This window comes from Acinonyx jubatus, chromosome X (genome assembly GCF_027475565.1).
Source record: "Acinonyx jubatus isolate Ajub_Pintada_27869175 chromosome X, VMU_Ajub_asm_v1.0, whole genome shotgun sequence".
NCBI classification, from domain to species: Eukaryota; Metazoa; Chordata; class Mammalia; order Carnivora; family Felidae; genus Acinonyx; species Acinonyx jubatus.
Window position 1 is genome coordinate 17,363,621 of NC_069389.1, and position 17,256 is coordinate 17,380,876.

At 33.5% G+C, this 17,256-nt stretch overlaps 1 protein-coding gene across 5 annotated transcripts in view; it reads left to right on the top strand.

Annotated features, from left to right (window-relative positions):
• The window catches only part of CNKSR2 (connector enhancer of kinase suppressor of Ras 2), a 292,571-nt gene that overhangs the window by 114,846 nt on the left and 160,469 nt on the right, over window positions 1-17,256 (top strand). For all 5 annotated transcript variants that reach the window (XM_027054659.2, XM_027054656.2, XM_027054661.2 and 2 more), the window contains exon 5: window positions 13,192-13,233. In XM_027054659.2, coding sequence (XP_026910460.2) covers window positions 13,192-13,233 — 42 coding nt within the window. The remainder of the gene's footprint in view (window positions 1-13,191; window positions 13,234-17,256) is intronic.

Sequence of the window (17,256 nt, forward strand, 5' to 3'; positions counted from 1 at the left end):
ATGGAAACATGTAGAAAGGTGGGTTAGGTGATTCTTAACCCTATAGGTGATAAAATAAACTTCAGAAGAGAGTCCTGATATGTTACCATTTGTATTGTACTGTGATTATTCTCTTTAAAGAATAAAGCCAAAAGTAATACCAATCCATTTAAGAAAATATTTGCTGTGGGAGACTTAGTGAAGGCAGGTATCTGTATCATGCATCTCTGTGTTTCTAGTGCCTCGAAAATAAATGATTGTTGAAATAATTCATTTTCCCCTTAAAATTTCACCAAAAAGGGGCTACAGATTTTTTATTTAGCTGCTGTAACTCTCTGTGATACTGGTGAAGATCTAAAGAGAGCTAAACAGAAAAAAGAAATGATCCTTCAAAATTGATGAAATCCAGGTATATTGTAAGTATTACAAATATACAATTAGTGCTTTACATTTTAAGGTTGCTCGTTCCTATTTCTTCTCCTATTAATTCTTACAACTACAGGGAGATGAAGGGGGTGGGAAGGAAGAGTGGTGATAGTATCAGTCTTCTCCATGAGACAGGTAATGCCCTAGTGAATTTGAGGAGGGAGAGGTGGGCTGAGGGGTTACTTTGGAGAGGACCAGAGCCTAGGAGGAAAGGGCTGGTGTTGGAGCTAGAAAAGGGTACCATTACTGTCTAGTCTGCAAACCCTCCCCAAATAAACCCATGTGTGCATTTCTGACTATCATTAAGCATGTTTTTGTAGCTTAAAAATTTCAATTTTGATTTGATACCAAATATGGAAAGCTGAGCCGTAAAGGAATATATAATATAATGCTGTGAGACTATGTAATGCTAGAGTGGGAGTTATAAAATACCTAAGCTGGAAAAATCAAAAGGTTCGATTAGATACCTTTATGGGTTCTGGTTCTGTAACTATTTTATGTATCTGGCTCCAATTTAGGTGCCATCCCCAAACTTTTTTAATGCCTTTTTGTCTATAGTTGGGCTATTTAGCAGTTACTAATAATATAACTGTGAATTTTTGTTTTAATGTCTCACTGTTTTCTATAGCCCTCCTTACCCTACTAAATATGTCACTAGGCTTTCTGTTTCTTCACATTTAAACTTTCTACACAAATATTTTACTGCTGCCTCTCCCCACAAGAATTCTGAACAGCCTTTTAGAAATGAAATGTATACTGCCCTGGGCTCTTCTGTTCACCTTTGTAACCCCTCCCTTAAACCATATCATCTAAATGCTATTCCTTATGACGTTTAAAAATTATTAGCAAGAACAAAGGGTCTATATAAAATTTAATGGGCAGGGAATATTAACATTGATATTTTGAGGTTGGCCAAGTACTTTTACAACATATTATCAGATTTGTTTCCTACAATAATCCAGTGAAGTAGGTAGACCAGATGTCATTATCTCAATTTTGTAAGTGAGTAAATGAAATTTAAGATAGGGAGAGTGACATTAAGTGTCATGGCCAGGATTTAGATCCATGCTTTGACATTGTAATACTTTCTGCTCATTGCTCTTCAAATTGGCTTTACCTTAGAATGAAGTAAGGAGCCTTTTGGGGCACCTGGGTGCTTAGTTGGTTGAGTGTCCAGCTTTGACTCAGGTCAAAATCTCGCAGTTCGTGAGTTCGGGCCCCACATCAGGCTCTGTGCTGACTGCTCAGAGACCAGAGCCTGCTTCGGATTCTGTGTTTCCTTCTCTCTCGCTCCTCCCCTACTTGTTCTCGGTCTCTCTCTCTGTCAAAAATAAACAAACATATAAAAAAAAGAATGAAGTAAGGAGCCTTTTAAACGTACTGATATCTGTGCCCCATAAGACCTACTAAATTAGATTCTTGATGGTGGGGCTTGGCATCAGGAGTTTTTAAATGATGGCTCCATTGATTCTAACATGGAGCCACTGTATTCATACTTAACTAGTTTATTATGAGATGAGTATGATGTGAGAAGAAAATGTATGTGTTCAAGAAGAGTGTTTTTTCAAAAGCAGGGCCATGGACTATAATTCACCTGGGGAAGCTTGTTAAGATGCAGATTGTTCAGACTCCACCATAGGTTGAATGACTGAGTCCTATGGATCAGCAGGTTCAACTATTTATAGGTGATATCAGCCCAGAGGCCACTCTTTTACAAAGGAAGCTAGTTAAAGTTTTGAATATGTAACTCGAGTTATCAGTTGTTCATAGTCAATCTGTGCCATAAATGCTTATCCAAAAGGATTAAACGTGTTCTTTAAAACATCAAATGTAAGATATTAATGAAAATGGTCATTGGCCATTTGTCATAAGGGGAGGATTGGTATTAGAAACTAATGTGTTAGGAACTAGGGTTAATAAAATAAGGAGGAATAATAATAACATTTTAGCATGTTATGAATCATTATGCCTTACATGGATTATGTTATCTAATCATCATAAATATAGATTTTCATACTTATAAAAGGTTAAAGCATACCAAAAAAAAATAGAGCTACTGGTTGTCGACAGTGATTTTTTAAGGCATTTGTCTCTGCTGACAAAATAGTTCTTTTTTTTTCAAAGTAGTTTTTAATAACCCAGGCCCCTTGGATTGGGTCAGCATGACCAGCAACATCAGATAGGTAATTCAGATGAAATTAGGCCTTAACACAAGTGAAATAATGGATTGAAATTATATCTGGAAGTGGCAGATTGAAGAACTGATCAGAATTAAGTAATTAGGATAAGTGAGCATGAATAAGACTTATAAAATGAGGCAAAAATTATATATAAATTCAAGATGGTAAAAGACTAGATTTGCATGAAGGTGACAGAATGTTATCTGAGGCTGACTTGCGAATTATATTGTGTGAGGAGTGACATAGCACCTCTGAAAAGTAGCACATTTCCTGAAATGAAGTACAGGATATAAAATTCATGGATTTGGGGAGGGGCACTCAGTCTAGAGCATGAGACTCTTGATCTCAGGGTCATGAGTTCAAGCCCAACGTTGAGCGTAGAGCTTACATAAAAAAATTTCATGTAATAGTTATTGCATTAAATTCTGCTTTGGTTAGGTCTTCATTTGCATGTGTGTTCTATTTTTGCCCCTTGCATTTAGTGGAAGATTGTATCAGTCAAGTTAAGCTAGATTATGCTGCAATAATCAACAACCTGGAAATACTTGTGCTTTTAGTATCATTCATGACCAGTGCTCATGCTCCATGTCCATTCTGGGTTACTATAGCTCTACTCCACATCCTCTTCACTTCAAAGCCGAGAGTAGCCTCTTCTTGAACACTGCTGGTCATCACAGCAGAAAGGAAAGAGAGCATGGTGAACTATGCACTAGTTCTTAATGTTTCTGCATGCCAATGGGACACATCACTTCTGCTTGCATTTCATTAGACAAAGTAAGTCATATAGCCATGGCTGACTTCGGTGGCTCCAGGATGTTTATTTTTTTCTTTAAAAAAAAATGGAATGTATATTTAGAAATCATAATACAAATCTGACACAGTAATGAATCTATAAAGAATTCCAGGATAGCATTATACTAGAATTTTAAGGTGAGTAATCTTTTTTATGTGAACATAAGGAAAGCACAATAAAATTAAATTATGTGGAAAAAATTTTTAAAGATCCCAAAAAATATCTTAGTAAAGGTTGAGTTTGAAGAGTTTCTTCTCTCCTCAGTGGTGTGTTTATATGCATTGGTTTGTCTCTTAGTAATTTAACTGTATTCTACTGCAATAGTGGTGGGAGGGGAAGACCTTTTGGTTTTCCAAAGCATAAAGTTTTCTTTATAAATCACGCAGTGCTACTACCAGGAAACCCTAAATGGATACTGATTATTTATGATAATGACTTTTGAGTATATACAGAACTAAGCCTAGATGTGGGCTGGTACTTTTGCTTGGGCAATTTAGTATTCATTAGGATTTAAATAATTTATTATCGTCAGTGATCTAAAAATATTTATTGAGTGCCTGAGTACAAATGTTATTTTTTCAGATGTTGCATATAATGAAAAGAAATGCTTCCATTTTGTCAAAGTAAATTCAATGTAAATAGATAAAAAGGACAAAAGTATGTAGGCTAAGGAACTTTTAAAATTAATACTTGGAATTTGTTTCAAATATACCATAATTTCCATTTATTTTCTGGCAGCCAAGTGGATGATATTGAACTGATGAATTAACGTTTAATTTATATTTTCATTTATGATGTGGCATGGTATTTATCTTTGCTTGAACTCCTTAGTTGAATTTGTCATGGGGGAAAAATTGTCTCTTGTCATTTAGACCCTATAGATTTTCTTTCCCTTGTGATATATTAGATGGTCATAATAAGTAACTTGAACATCTGGAACCTATTTTAGCTTTTTATTACAACAAAATGTTAGCTTTATTGTATGAATATAAATTCTTGATATCTTTTACATAATATGAGTCTGTATGCAGAGAAAATCTATTTTTGTTGAAAATATCTGCTGAGATCATGCAGATTAATGTTTAAAACTAAACTCATATTTAAAATTATTTTGAAACTGAAACTCAGTCTATTTTTGTACAAAATGAGAGTGTAAAGAAACTAAATGTACTGTGCTAGTTTGGCAATTAGAAACTCTGTTTTTGAAAAAATGGCTTTAAATGTTTCATTTGTGTATTTAATCTGTAGAGCCAATGTGAAATGTGTATTATGGAATGTGAAAATAGATAATCAATGGCATAAAGTATTCATAACTGATAAATTCAGACAATCTTTATAGAGTGTACAGAACACCTTCAGAAATTAAGGAGACAGTTCCTTTCCTGACAGTCTAATGGGAGAGACTAAGACTAACAAATAAATAACTGGTGGAAACATTAAAAAATGTACAGTTAGTAGTTATCAGATAGGCCTTTCAAAAATATTTGGGTCTTGACTCAAGACATGCAGAATAAACAAACTTAGGTCATGATAGGGATTAGCTCACTGCCTTTTCAGGTTGTCAAAACAAAGTGATTAAAGTTACAGGGATCACAGTCTAACCCTAATGAGTTTTCTGGTCATTTATACCTTGACTTGACATTTTTACTTTTTATTCCTTTTGACACTTGAATCTTTGCAAGCCTCGGTGGTTTTTGGATTTGTTAAAGAGCCATTTGGATGCTGCAACAACAGCCTTACTTCTGCCTGCATTTCCAAGTCCCTGAATGCTAAAAGATTAGTTTCTACACCCATTCAACTATTGGGACAGTAGTATTTCATTGTCAAGTGAAAGGCTAGGATAATTAAAGCCAGATGGGGCTTCATTTTAGATGACCTCTTGGGGCAGACCTGGAGCAGAATTTTGAAGAGCACTATGGTGCAAGGTGCAGAAGAATATGGCTATGTTCACTGACAGAAAGACTATAGACAACCTCTAAGGTCATACCCACTCACATTCTCCTCCCATCCCTTATTGCTCTTTTTATGTTACAACTCGATACCTTATTTGACCTAATGAAAATCTTAGCCAATTCTTTTCAAAATGGGTCATTTTAAAATTTCAGTAGATACCATCCTTCATGAATTCTCCTCTTCTCATTCCCAAAACAACAGCAAGAAGACTGTTCCAACAAGTTTGTGGTCATTAAGCCAGTAAAATGTTGAAGGGTTTGCCAGGAATGTACTTGTGGGATGATTATGCTTCTGTCTACCTTGTTTGCCAAGGACATTTATAGCTCTGAACTTAAACAGTAGCATTTTGAAAACACATTTAAGAAGACCAGTGACTCTCTATTCACTATGGATATTCTTTTCACTCAGAGCACCCAGTCAGCTTTTGGTCTTTGATGAATCCAAATTTAGTTTGGACTTTCATCTTCGATCCATTGCAAATCTTTTATCCCTAGCACTGCTTCCCTGTGTCCACAAAGCTAGGTGATGACTACTTTGAATTCCTTTCAATAGCTCTATTCTGTGTATCATCCTACAAAGAGAATTGCTTTCATGATACTATGCTGCTACTGTAAATGTCACAATAGACTGGAATCTGCTCTTGCAAAAGGGAAAAGAAAGCGAATCATCTGGTCAATAACTGGGAACTAAATTTCTGCATGTTTTTCTTTTCAGATATTGCTTTTATTGTTATTTGATTGAAATTCTTGTTAAATGGCTTCCCATTTTGTAACTGTTGGATGGACCATAGTATATTTCTCCAGACCTGACCTTCTGACTAGCATGATGACCACTAACTGCATGTGGCAATTGAAATATAAATTAATTAAAACTAAATAAAATTGCAAATCCACTTTCTCCTTTGCACATTTTAATTGCTCAATAGCCACATATGCCTAGAAACCACTAAATTTTAGGCAGCACAGACATAGAACATAATTAGGATAATTCTATTATCACTGTAAGTTTTAATAAATATGTCTCTGTAACATCACTTTCTCCATTTACTCCTGGCTATGCAACTAACCCTTCCTTATTGCTCCTAAATACTAGCATTGTCTGAGCAGTCTTCAGTTATCTTCTCACTATACATTTTCTTTTTTAATGGATTTGTTGTTGTTTTCTTGTACCTTTAACTATCACTTCAGTGTAAATACTCCCAGATCTGACTCTATTTTAGATCCAAATCAGCTTTTTACTTGCTTACTGGACAACTTTGTATAAAATGACCTTTCAGCCACTTCTAATTTCACATGCCCCAAATATAACTATTTTATTTTCCTTAAATTTTCTTCTACCATCTCTACTTGGCCATTCATCCATTTGCTCAGGTTTGAACCCCTGGAGTAATGTTTAACTTTCCTCTCCACATTATTATCTGTGTCTAATGTATCAGTCACCCAATTCTCATTCCTGGCTACATGTATGACATCCACCTCTCCTCATCTCCCCTTCCACCATCATAACCTCCGTTCAAGCTTTGATTATATATTATATTTTCTATTGAAAGAACATTCCAACTGATCTTGCTGCCTTCAGTTTTTTTTCCCTTCCAAATCCACAATTTCTTCCCCATTGTTTTCATAAAACATGTATTTGATCACATAGTTCCCATGCTCAGACATCTTTGAGCGCTTCCTTGTATCAAAGTACATACTCCTCCATCTTCCCTAGAGATGAAATGTCTACTTGGTATATTTAGGAAGATACACAGCTTTGCAGAGATTCCTTATCTGAGACATGACGTGAAAGTTTCCTCCACGGGAATGGAAAAAGAACTATTAGAAAATGAATAAGAAGAGATACCTGTTAGAGTTGTTAGCTAGACCAGAGAGTTTGGACTTCACTTCTCCACCCCCTACCCTGATACACTCACTCACCATTTTATCATTGCTCTTTAACACCAGCCATGGCACTACGGCTATGAAGTCAGCTACCCTGACTTCAGCCCCTCCCAAAATAAAATCATAAGAAATTATCAGTTGATCAAGTTAAGTGCAATCCTGGTGGAATGGGACTTCAGAATAAATTATTACAGAATAATAAAAATTTTATTCCCTTCAAAACAAAATTTCTCCAGGTTAGCATTGGTAGCTCTCCACAATATGACCTCATGTTATTTTCTAGGCTTTCTTTCCTGTCGCATTCATTCCACATATCTTATGCTATAACCTGGCATGCTTACTTCTGATTATGCCTTGTTAATCATGTTTGCACAAAGTGAAATGGCCTTTCCCTGTGAACCCCTAATAAATTTACAGATTTAAAAGATATTTAAAGTCAGTAAAATATCTCCTCTAGAAGGTCATTCCAGAGTGAACAAGTTAGAATTTATCTCCTTTTTTATGGAATCTTCTGTTAGCATTTGTCATGTACCTTATATTATTATTATTTGAATGTTTTCTCCACTAAATAATTAAGTGATGATGGCCAAGGACCAAGTTTATCTTTGATCACCTTAATAGTGCCTGATAGTGAATTGCATTTAGATGTGCAAAAAATACCCTTTTTTGGTGAATGGAATTGTGACTTGAGTAAATGAATGAGTGAATGAATAAAAGTAACAGTAACTCATGAATTAGTTACTTAAGCATTGAAGACATTTTGATAGCTTAGCAGTAGAATATGTGAAATATTTGGTATGACGGTACCATTATTAAAATTTTGCATAGATGAATCATTTAAATACTACATGCAAGCAAAACAATATTCTTAAATTATTTGTACAAGTATACTATAATATACCAAAAAGAGACATATGAAAATTTATGGCATTTATAGTTCCAAAGTTTTGTGAAATATAATTATATACAGCATTTGAGACATACACTATTTCCCTTCACTCTCTTGCTTTATATATTCAGTATTAATAACCTGTGAACTGTTCCTATGACTCTAATACACAGTTGATGAGAAATATTACTTTTACTGAACATCTTGACCCCAGGTTGCTTAAAATTGTTGACAAAGTATGGAGTATCAATGATAACATACAGGATAGAAGTGTTTCTTTGTATTTTTCTCAGTATGGCAATTGCATCACTGTTTCACAAAAACTATAACTGATTATGATCCTGTGTGAGCACATAGCTCATCTGTGGGAGACAGTTTCTGTGCACACTTATACTTTTCAAAAAGAAAAAATGATGAAAACTGAATAAACACTCATTTTTATGAATATTGTCTTGTTAGGAATTTGATGCATTTAAATGTGCATCACATGGTTTGTAGAAGCATTATATATAAAAGGATAAAGAAGAAATTGCAAGTGTCATTTTGCATGCATAGTAAAAGACAGCATGAGCTTCTGAAGAGAATTCCTGGGAGTATATAGTGGCATAGTTCTAAATCCAGGTTTGAAAATCTAAATTTAATCCTAACCTAAAAATAAGTAGAACGTCAGAGGTGTACCTTTCCTTAGCATGAATAGGTTGTTAAAAATGTGGATTTCTCCATATTCAGTGCTATTTTCTTTGTAAAACGTGGGGTATGATCTTTTGGGAAAATATTTGGCCCTAAGTGTTAATAAAACCATACTTGAGAAGCAAATATTTTAAATTCACATCTGGATGGAAATAAAATAACTTATTAATAAAATTAATCCCCTAAGGTACCTAGGGCTATTTAAATACTTAGCATGATAAAATGAACTCCTTAACATGATAGCTTAACTAAATAAAACACAGTCATTTAGTTTCTATTCTTCTCCCTAATATAAAATAGCAGGTTAATATATACTTTTTTTGTATTGTTCTGTTTTGTTTTTATTATGCTGTGTCCAGCCTTTGTGAAAGCCTTTGGCTTTCAGTAATGAACAGGCCAGTCTGGCTGAAAGAAGGCAGAGATATAAACAAGTAGAAGCAGTTATTCAGAGTAGTAAGTGATTAAAGAAAGAAATAAGTTTAATAGGAGGGAAAAAAGAGAAACAAACCAATAAATTGGGGGAATGTGTAACAAAAGCACAAAGCTCTGAGGAATTGAAAATTGGAATGAGCCACCAGATACTATTTTTAAATCAGTCTACTGTCTTACAGATTTTATATTTTTGATCATTTTTGGTTTGGCATTCTTCTATCACAGTATTTCCTGTAAAATAGATTGTTTTTCACAGTACCATCTTTATCACAATCATGCTAGGACCCCCACTCCAGGTCTACCCTATCTGTATATCTAGGGCTGAACCTGGGAATATGCATTTTAACCCACTTTCCAAGTGATTGTTACATGTATACAGAGTAAAATCTGAAAATTACTGCAGTAGTTTAACAGTGTTTGAGTGCAGTTTTATTGCTTTTGCAGTAATGCCTTTATTTTCTTTGCCCAAAAACATACTTTTTCCAAAACCCAATTAAAGCTGCCTTTATTAATTTCTTTTTAAGGCAAAGCTAGTTGTTTTCTCCTCTGCTTGCCCAGCCCTATGATCCTGCCTTTATTATAGTAATTGTGAGTGTCCCAAATATGTTAGTACAGATTTAAGCTTTAATAGGTTCACATGTGTGAATATGCTATAAATGTAACAACACATCCTTTGCAAATTTAATTATTTCAATTTATTTTATAGTCCTTTAGTATTGTTTATTTCAAATAGTTTTTAATTTTAATATTTGTGACAGTTTTTTCGACTGATGTAAAACCTTGGCCACCTCAGTCACTTGATGTATCTCTTTTAGACTTTGTCTTTTGGAGTCATGTCAGAATTATCACGTATGGATCAGTACTTCATTCTTTGAATAATCTTAAAGCTTGGATTATAGATGTATTTCTTTTAGTCACTGAGGAGCAGCAGCTGATGAAAAATTCTACAAAGTTTGAAATTTGACTTGAGCAATGTATAGCACAACACAGTGGTCACTTTGCATTTTAATGACAAATATGTCAATATTTTAAAATTTTAAATAATTGACCTTTTACATGTGGATTTGTATATTTTTGTCGCATTTATACTTATAAAGTTATTGAAACAAACTTCATGAAGACTTTGGAATTCTACATATTTTAACTTACTTATGTGAATGCCTGTCTCTTTAAACTGTGCTTTTCTAAGTCAGGGGACATGTTTTATTTATCTCTGTATCATGAAGACAGTTGATTAATATTCGCCGAAACAAGAGGAAAAGTACATCTATTATGCATTGTCCAATTTGCTTAATATATTCAGTATTACACAAGTATTAGTAAATATATTTGGATGTACTTTATATATTTAATGTTTATTTTTGAGAGAGAGAGAGAGAGAGAGAGAGAGAGAGACTGAGCGTGAGCAGGGGAGGGGCAGAGAGAGGAAGATACAGAATCTGAAGCAGGCTCCAGGCTCTGAGCTGCCAGCAGAGATCCCGACACGGGGCTTGAACCCACAAACCGTGAGATCATGACCTGAGCCAAAGTCAGATGTTTAACCAACCCTTGATTTCAGCTCAGACTATGTTTTCATGGTTAATGGGATCAAGCCCCGCATCAGGCTCTGCACTGACAACACCGAGCCTGCTTAGGATTCTGTCTTCCTCTGTCTCTGCCCCTCCCCTACTTATGCACACACACACACACTCTCTCTCTCAAAATAAAATTTAAAAAGGACTTTGTAAAGCTAATAAGTGATTTTTTAATTTAGTATCAAATGTATTAATACATATAAATAAAACTAATATTTAGTTTACTGTTTCCATCTATTGCAACTATTATTTTTTTAGATTCCCAAATTGCTCCATCTTTGGCCAGTGAAAATCTCTTCATGTTGACTTCTGAGTCCTACTGACACAAACAATCCTTGTATAGTTTGATAGCTTCTTTCTATGTGTGTCACAGTATAATCCAGGCTCATCTTATACATTCATATCCCAGATCTGGAATCCACCATTTTTCTTAACCAAAGCCCCAAGAAATAGTATTTGAAAATCACTAACTGTGAGGAGTTTATTTATTACTCAGTTATGTCTTTTCAGTGGGCCTAAGAAATACTACACACGTGTGTACATGATGCATTAAGAGACTCTAGGTTTTACTGACCTTCTTATATATGTATCTGCTTTGTCTCATGCTAAAATTACTTAGGACACCAAAAATGATAGAATGATAGTAGTATCACATAATTGTTCATTTGCTTTATCCTATGGAATGCAGTAGTTTCAGCAAAACAATAACAGACTAACAATAACTAACCAACAATATGATTGCTGCCAATAGTGTAAGATTTTGTTTAATAGTTCTTTTGTTATGTCATACTAGGGATATGCAAGTAAAGTATTATATTTTAAAGAACTTGAAATAGTTATTCTCCGTGTGATTATTGCTGTGTGATCACTGGCAGGATATACATTTAGATCATATTTACTTTTTTCCTTGAGGAAAATTCCTTTGAAGTTTGAACATTTAATCATATTCTCTGTTTCTGGGAAGGTAGGTAAATAATCAAACTTGTATCCATTATAGCTGAAGCAAGTTGTAGAGGCAGTTTGGGGAAACTGGGCAACTTTCCAACTTTTCCCAACTCATCTCTTACCAATGTAATTGTGTCTGAAATTAATTCTATAAAATTGCAGTCTTCCAAATTCTGATGTAAGTACAGTGCACTTTTCCAACATAAATGCTTTATCTATACCTTTCTTCCTCTGTACACATAATTCATACTTAATTTGTAAAGACATAGATATGGCTATATTTGTAACAGACTTCTTCTTTGGCACAGAAGCCCTGCAGAATTGCAAGACCCAATCCTTAAGTATTTCATTTAGTCTATGAAATGAATCAGACCTATATTTAACCTTAAAACTTTTACGCCTGATAAGAATATGTACTACTTCTGACAAGGTATTGTGGTGAAATGGCATGATCAAAAACTATGTTCAACAGTATTCGTTTTTGTTAAAATTAAATTCAGGGAAAGAGATGAAATGGGCTGTCATTCCTTAAAATATGCAGTACTGTGAAACATGGATATTTTTTCAAAATTAGATAGCCAAATAATAATTAGTTAACTTTCTACTTTGAAGTAAAGGTAATTAGTTTACATTTTAAAAATAAAGACACAGAACAACAGTAATTCATAGTTAAAATGTATTTATCACTGTATGCCAGATACTGTGCTAAGCCATTCATCCATCTTCTCACTTAATCCTCACAACACCCTTATTGTGTTACTACTAATGTCATGCCCATTTTATGAATTTCTTCAGGAAACTAAGCCATAGAAACAGAAGTTTCTAAGCAAAGATCACTTTGCTATATGTTTGCTCATTGTAAGTCTAGCAATTGCAGGTAAAAAAACAATGGTGATTTTTTAAAATAATTTTTTTTACAATTTCAAGGATTCAAATTTATGTTAAGAACTATGAACTTGATATGTACCAATTTTATAATATTAAGGATATTTAATAGCTGGAAATAATTGAAAATATAAAAGCATTTTTGAGATTAAGATACGACTATAGAAGTAAATACTAGTATTTTTCCTAATGTTCCAATCTATAATAAATTAGTATTTGAAATGTTGGAAATATTTCAATGAAATGTATTTATCAGATGTAAAAGTTTAGATAGAAAATGGTTACAATATTTTTTCTGATGTATATTATTCTGTATTGTATTCTGTGTAAAATTAGAAAATATAGTTAAGCAAATATAAGAATATCTGTGTAACTGACCATCAGAGCTAACCACTATGAATATTTTGGTATATAGCTTTCCAGATTTTATTCACATTCTTATTGCCGGTTTTGCTTGAATTGTCAAGATTTTTTCAAATTGTTGTACATTTCCTAAGAAAGTATTTTAAAAGGAATGCTTGATTTGTTTTGAAAACTAATGTATATGTTTCTTTTTTTAAAGGATTGTACTGTGTATGAAACAGAAAATAAAATTCTTCATGTGGTAAGTTTATTTGGGTTTATTTTCATCTTCATTAGAAAATGGTTCTTTGTTTAACTAGTAATTAAATAAAAAGCTATAGCCTATAAAAAATGAGACCTGTATATTTTATAGGAAAACTACAAAAGAACATAAAAAGTATAAAAGAACAGGTTATATTAGTTAAAATCATTCTTTTGTATCCTAATAGGAAAATATCATATAATATGATAAAAATTTTGAGATTGTAGTATGTAGAAAGGTTGGGATGAAGAATCTAGAAAAAAAGAGAACTTGAAGTCAGAATTTTTTACCATTCATTTGAGAACGATATCAGAGAAAAGTATTTGGTTGTATAATGGGGTAAACAACCTATCATCATTTGGGTGAAATAATTAATAAAATAATCAATTTGCCTTTGATCAGATTCTATACTCCCCAAACCTCCTTCCAAATTTTAATTTGGCAATATTTGTTGAATCAGTTAATCATTTTGTAGATATTACTAGAAACAGAGTATGAATACACTATACTTTTATAGAAAAGTATCTCCTTTTTTGTTAATGAACAGTTTACTGCTTTTCTTTGTAAATCCGTATCTTGGTTGATGCTCATCTGTCCTGATAACTTCTTCACCTCTGTTAGAAATGAGTGACAACATAAGTAACATTAAAGAAATTTAGAAATGAATGCTATATATTTACTTTGTCAATTTTGCATTCAAGCTAGTGACAATTTAAAGATCCTGTTTGACAATGATTGAGACTGTGGATGGCATTAACCAAATAGTTCAGCTCAGAAAGCACTTGTATTTTCTTTCTTTTTTTTTTTTTACAGTTCTCCTATTCTTTTATTTATTTTTTTTGTTAACATTGTTTTAAGGTTTTTTTTTGAATTCCAGTAGTTAGCATACAGTGTAGTATTAGTTTCAGGCATTATAAAATAGTGATTCATCACTTCCACACATCACCTGCTGCTCATCACAAGTGCACTTCTTAATCCCCATCACCTATTTCACCCATCCCCCTCACCCCTCCCCTCTGGTAACCATCAGTTTGTTCTGTGTAGTTAAGACTCTGTTTCATGGTTTGCCTCTCTCTCTTCTTTCCCCTTTGCTGTTTGTTTGGTTTCTTAAATTCCACATATGAGTGAAATCACATGGTATATGTCTCTTTCCACTTCTCCCTTCCCAGCCTTTTAATGTAAAGATGGGCTAGCCTTTAGTAGAAGGTTATATTCTTGTGTGCTACTTTTCTCACAATAAGAATTCTTTTTTAAAAATAATAAAATAATATACTATACCACTTGGTATATATGATGCTAGAATACTTTCTTGAAAACAAAATATTCATAAAGTATCTTTCCAGATTTCCTGTAATGTAGAGGAAATCATGTTAAGTCTAAAGGACTGTCTGAACCCTAATTCTCTTTTTAAAATTTTTTAATGTTTATTTTTGAGAGAGAGAGAGAAACCGAGTGCAAGTGGAGGAAGGGCAGAGAGAGAGACACACACAGAATCCAAAGCAGGCTCCAGGCTCTGAGCTGTCAGCACAGAGCTGGACATGGGGCTTGAACTCAAGAACTGCGAGATCATGACCTGAGCCACCCAGGCATCCCTGCACCCTAATTCTAACAGTTTGTATCTCAGTGACCTTAGTCAAGTAGTTTGTCTTTGATATTTTTAAGGTACATTTTAACCATTAAAAAATTTTATTGTTGATTTACACATAACATTATATTAGTTTCAGGTATATAACATAATGATTAGATATTTGTAGGTGACTTTGTTCTTAATATGTAAAATGAGAATATTAATTTCTTCTAAGTACAATTGTTTATAGTCTCATTACCTTCTTTCCAATATTTATTTATGTTTTTTTTATTTTCCCTTTTTCTTTTTTATGTGTACCAGAAAATAAAAAGCCTGAGTTTTGATATAACTTGTTTAGAATCAAATTGTTACTGACTCTGAATGTTCTCCTTGTTCCTATGAGACTTGAGTCAGAGTGCTCATACAAATGAGTAGAGATTACAGTAACTTGAGATAGGCACTAGAACATCAACTGTCTCAGCCCAGACCCGTTCCCTATATCTGTATTTTGTCTGGAGGCTAGGGGAGGCATTTATAAAGAGGAAGGATAACTTATCATTTATGAAAATCTGCTCTATCTTGGGAGTTACATAGGCAACACAAGTATCAGAGTATTCTTCAACAGCTGCGCAAACTGAGATAGTTAGGAAATTTGTGAGGTGTATCTTTTCCTGAAATAGATCTTTATTTAGGGATGAGTGAAGAAAAAGAATGGGAAGGAGAAGGGGAACTGTCCCTCATATGTCAGAAGAAAATCTTTTTCCATGAAATAAGTTTATTAAGAACATCTATTTAATGATCTCAGTAAGAATCAAAAGAATACTGTTTGCATTAAAATAGAATACCATACTATAAAGAAAGTAAGGCCACTATAAACTGAACACAAAATAAACTTTAAAAAGTCTTTAAAACTGAGAACATGGAAATAGAAATTAAACCATGCTGAAAGCAGTAAAAAGCATATTAATTATTACAGAAAATTGAAACAGTAAGACACAAAATAAACTTTTTTATTGCTCAGATTATTAGTAAATTAATAAAAAGACAAAAAATGAGAGAAGATAATGGCTATAGAGGATAGATTATGGTTAGCCTACTTTCAACTAATTATTAGTTTCTAAAGAAGAAAACAATAGGAAATAATTAAGGATATAATAGAATAATTTAGGAATAAAAATTGGGAAAATTGAATTTCTCAACAAATTAAGAAAGTGAATTGGAAAGATCACGATTTCAAGATATTTTCTGTTAATATATTACAGTTTCTATGTCAAGAAGCAACTACGTTTAACTAGTAAGAAGAGATACATGAGAAGTTTCACTTCAAAGAAATTAAACTTATGTTATATTCAAATGTCTACTCTGAAACCATAACTTCCAGAAGACAATGAAACAAAATCCACAAATCGTTTTTTTCTGTTTACTTTATATTATTTTTTATTTAAATCCAAGGTAGTTAACATATAGTATAATAATGGTTTCAGGAGTGGAATTTAGTGATTCATCACTTAATATAACACCTGGTGCTTACCCTAACAAGTGTCCTCTTTAATGCATGTCACCCATTTAGCCCATCCCTCCACCCAACACTCCTCCAGCAACCCTTAGTTTGTTCTCTGTATTTAAGAGTCTCTTATGGTTTGCCTCCATCTCTGTTTGTATCTTAATTTTCCTTCCCTTCCTCTGTGTTCATATGTTTTGTTTCTTAAATTCTACATATGAGTGAAATCATAAATATTTATCTGACTTATTTCACTTAGTGTAATGTATTGTAGTTCCATCCACGATACTGCAAATGGTAAGATTTCATTCTTTTTCATCACCAAGTAATATTCCACTGTGTGTGTGTGTGTGTGTGTGTGTGTGTGTGTGTGTGTGTGTGTGTGTGTCTGGGTGTGTATACACACACACAGAGATACCACATCTTCTTTATCTATTTGTCAGTGGATAGACATTGGGCTCTTTCCATAATCTGGTTATTGTCAATAGTGCTGCTGTAAACACTGGGGTGCATGTGCCCCTTCAAATCAGCATTTTTGTATCCTTTGGGAAAATACCTACTAGTGCAATTGCTGGGTCGTAGGGTAGATCTATTTTTAATTTTTTGAGGAAACTCCATACTGTTTTCCAGAGTGGCTGTGCCAGTTTGCATTCCCACCAGCAGTGCAAAAGTGTTCCCCTTTCCCCGCATCCTCACCAACATCTGTTGTTTCCTGAGTTTTTAATTTTAGCCGTTCTGACAGGTTTGAGATGGTATCTCCTTGTGGTTTTGATTGTATTTCCCTGATGATGAGTGATGTTGAGCATCTTTTCATGTGTCCATTAACCATCTGGATGTCTTCTTTGGAGAAGTGTCTGTTTATGTCTTTTGCCCATTTCTTCACTGGATTATTTTGTTTTGGGGTGCTGAGATTGATAAGTTCTTTATAGATTTTGGATATTAACCCTTTATCTGA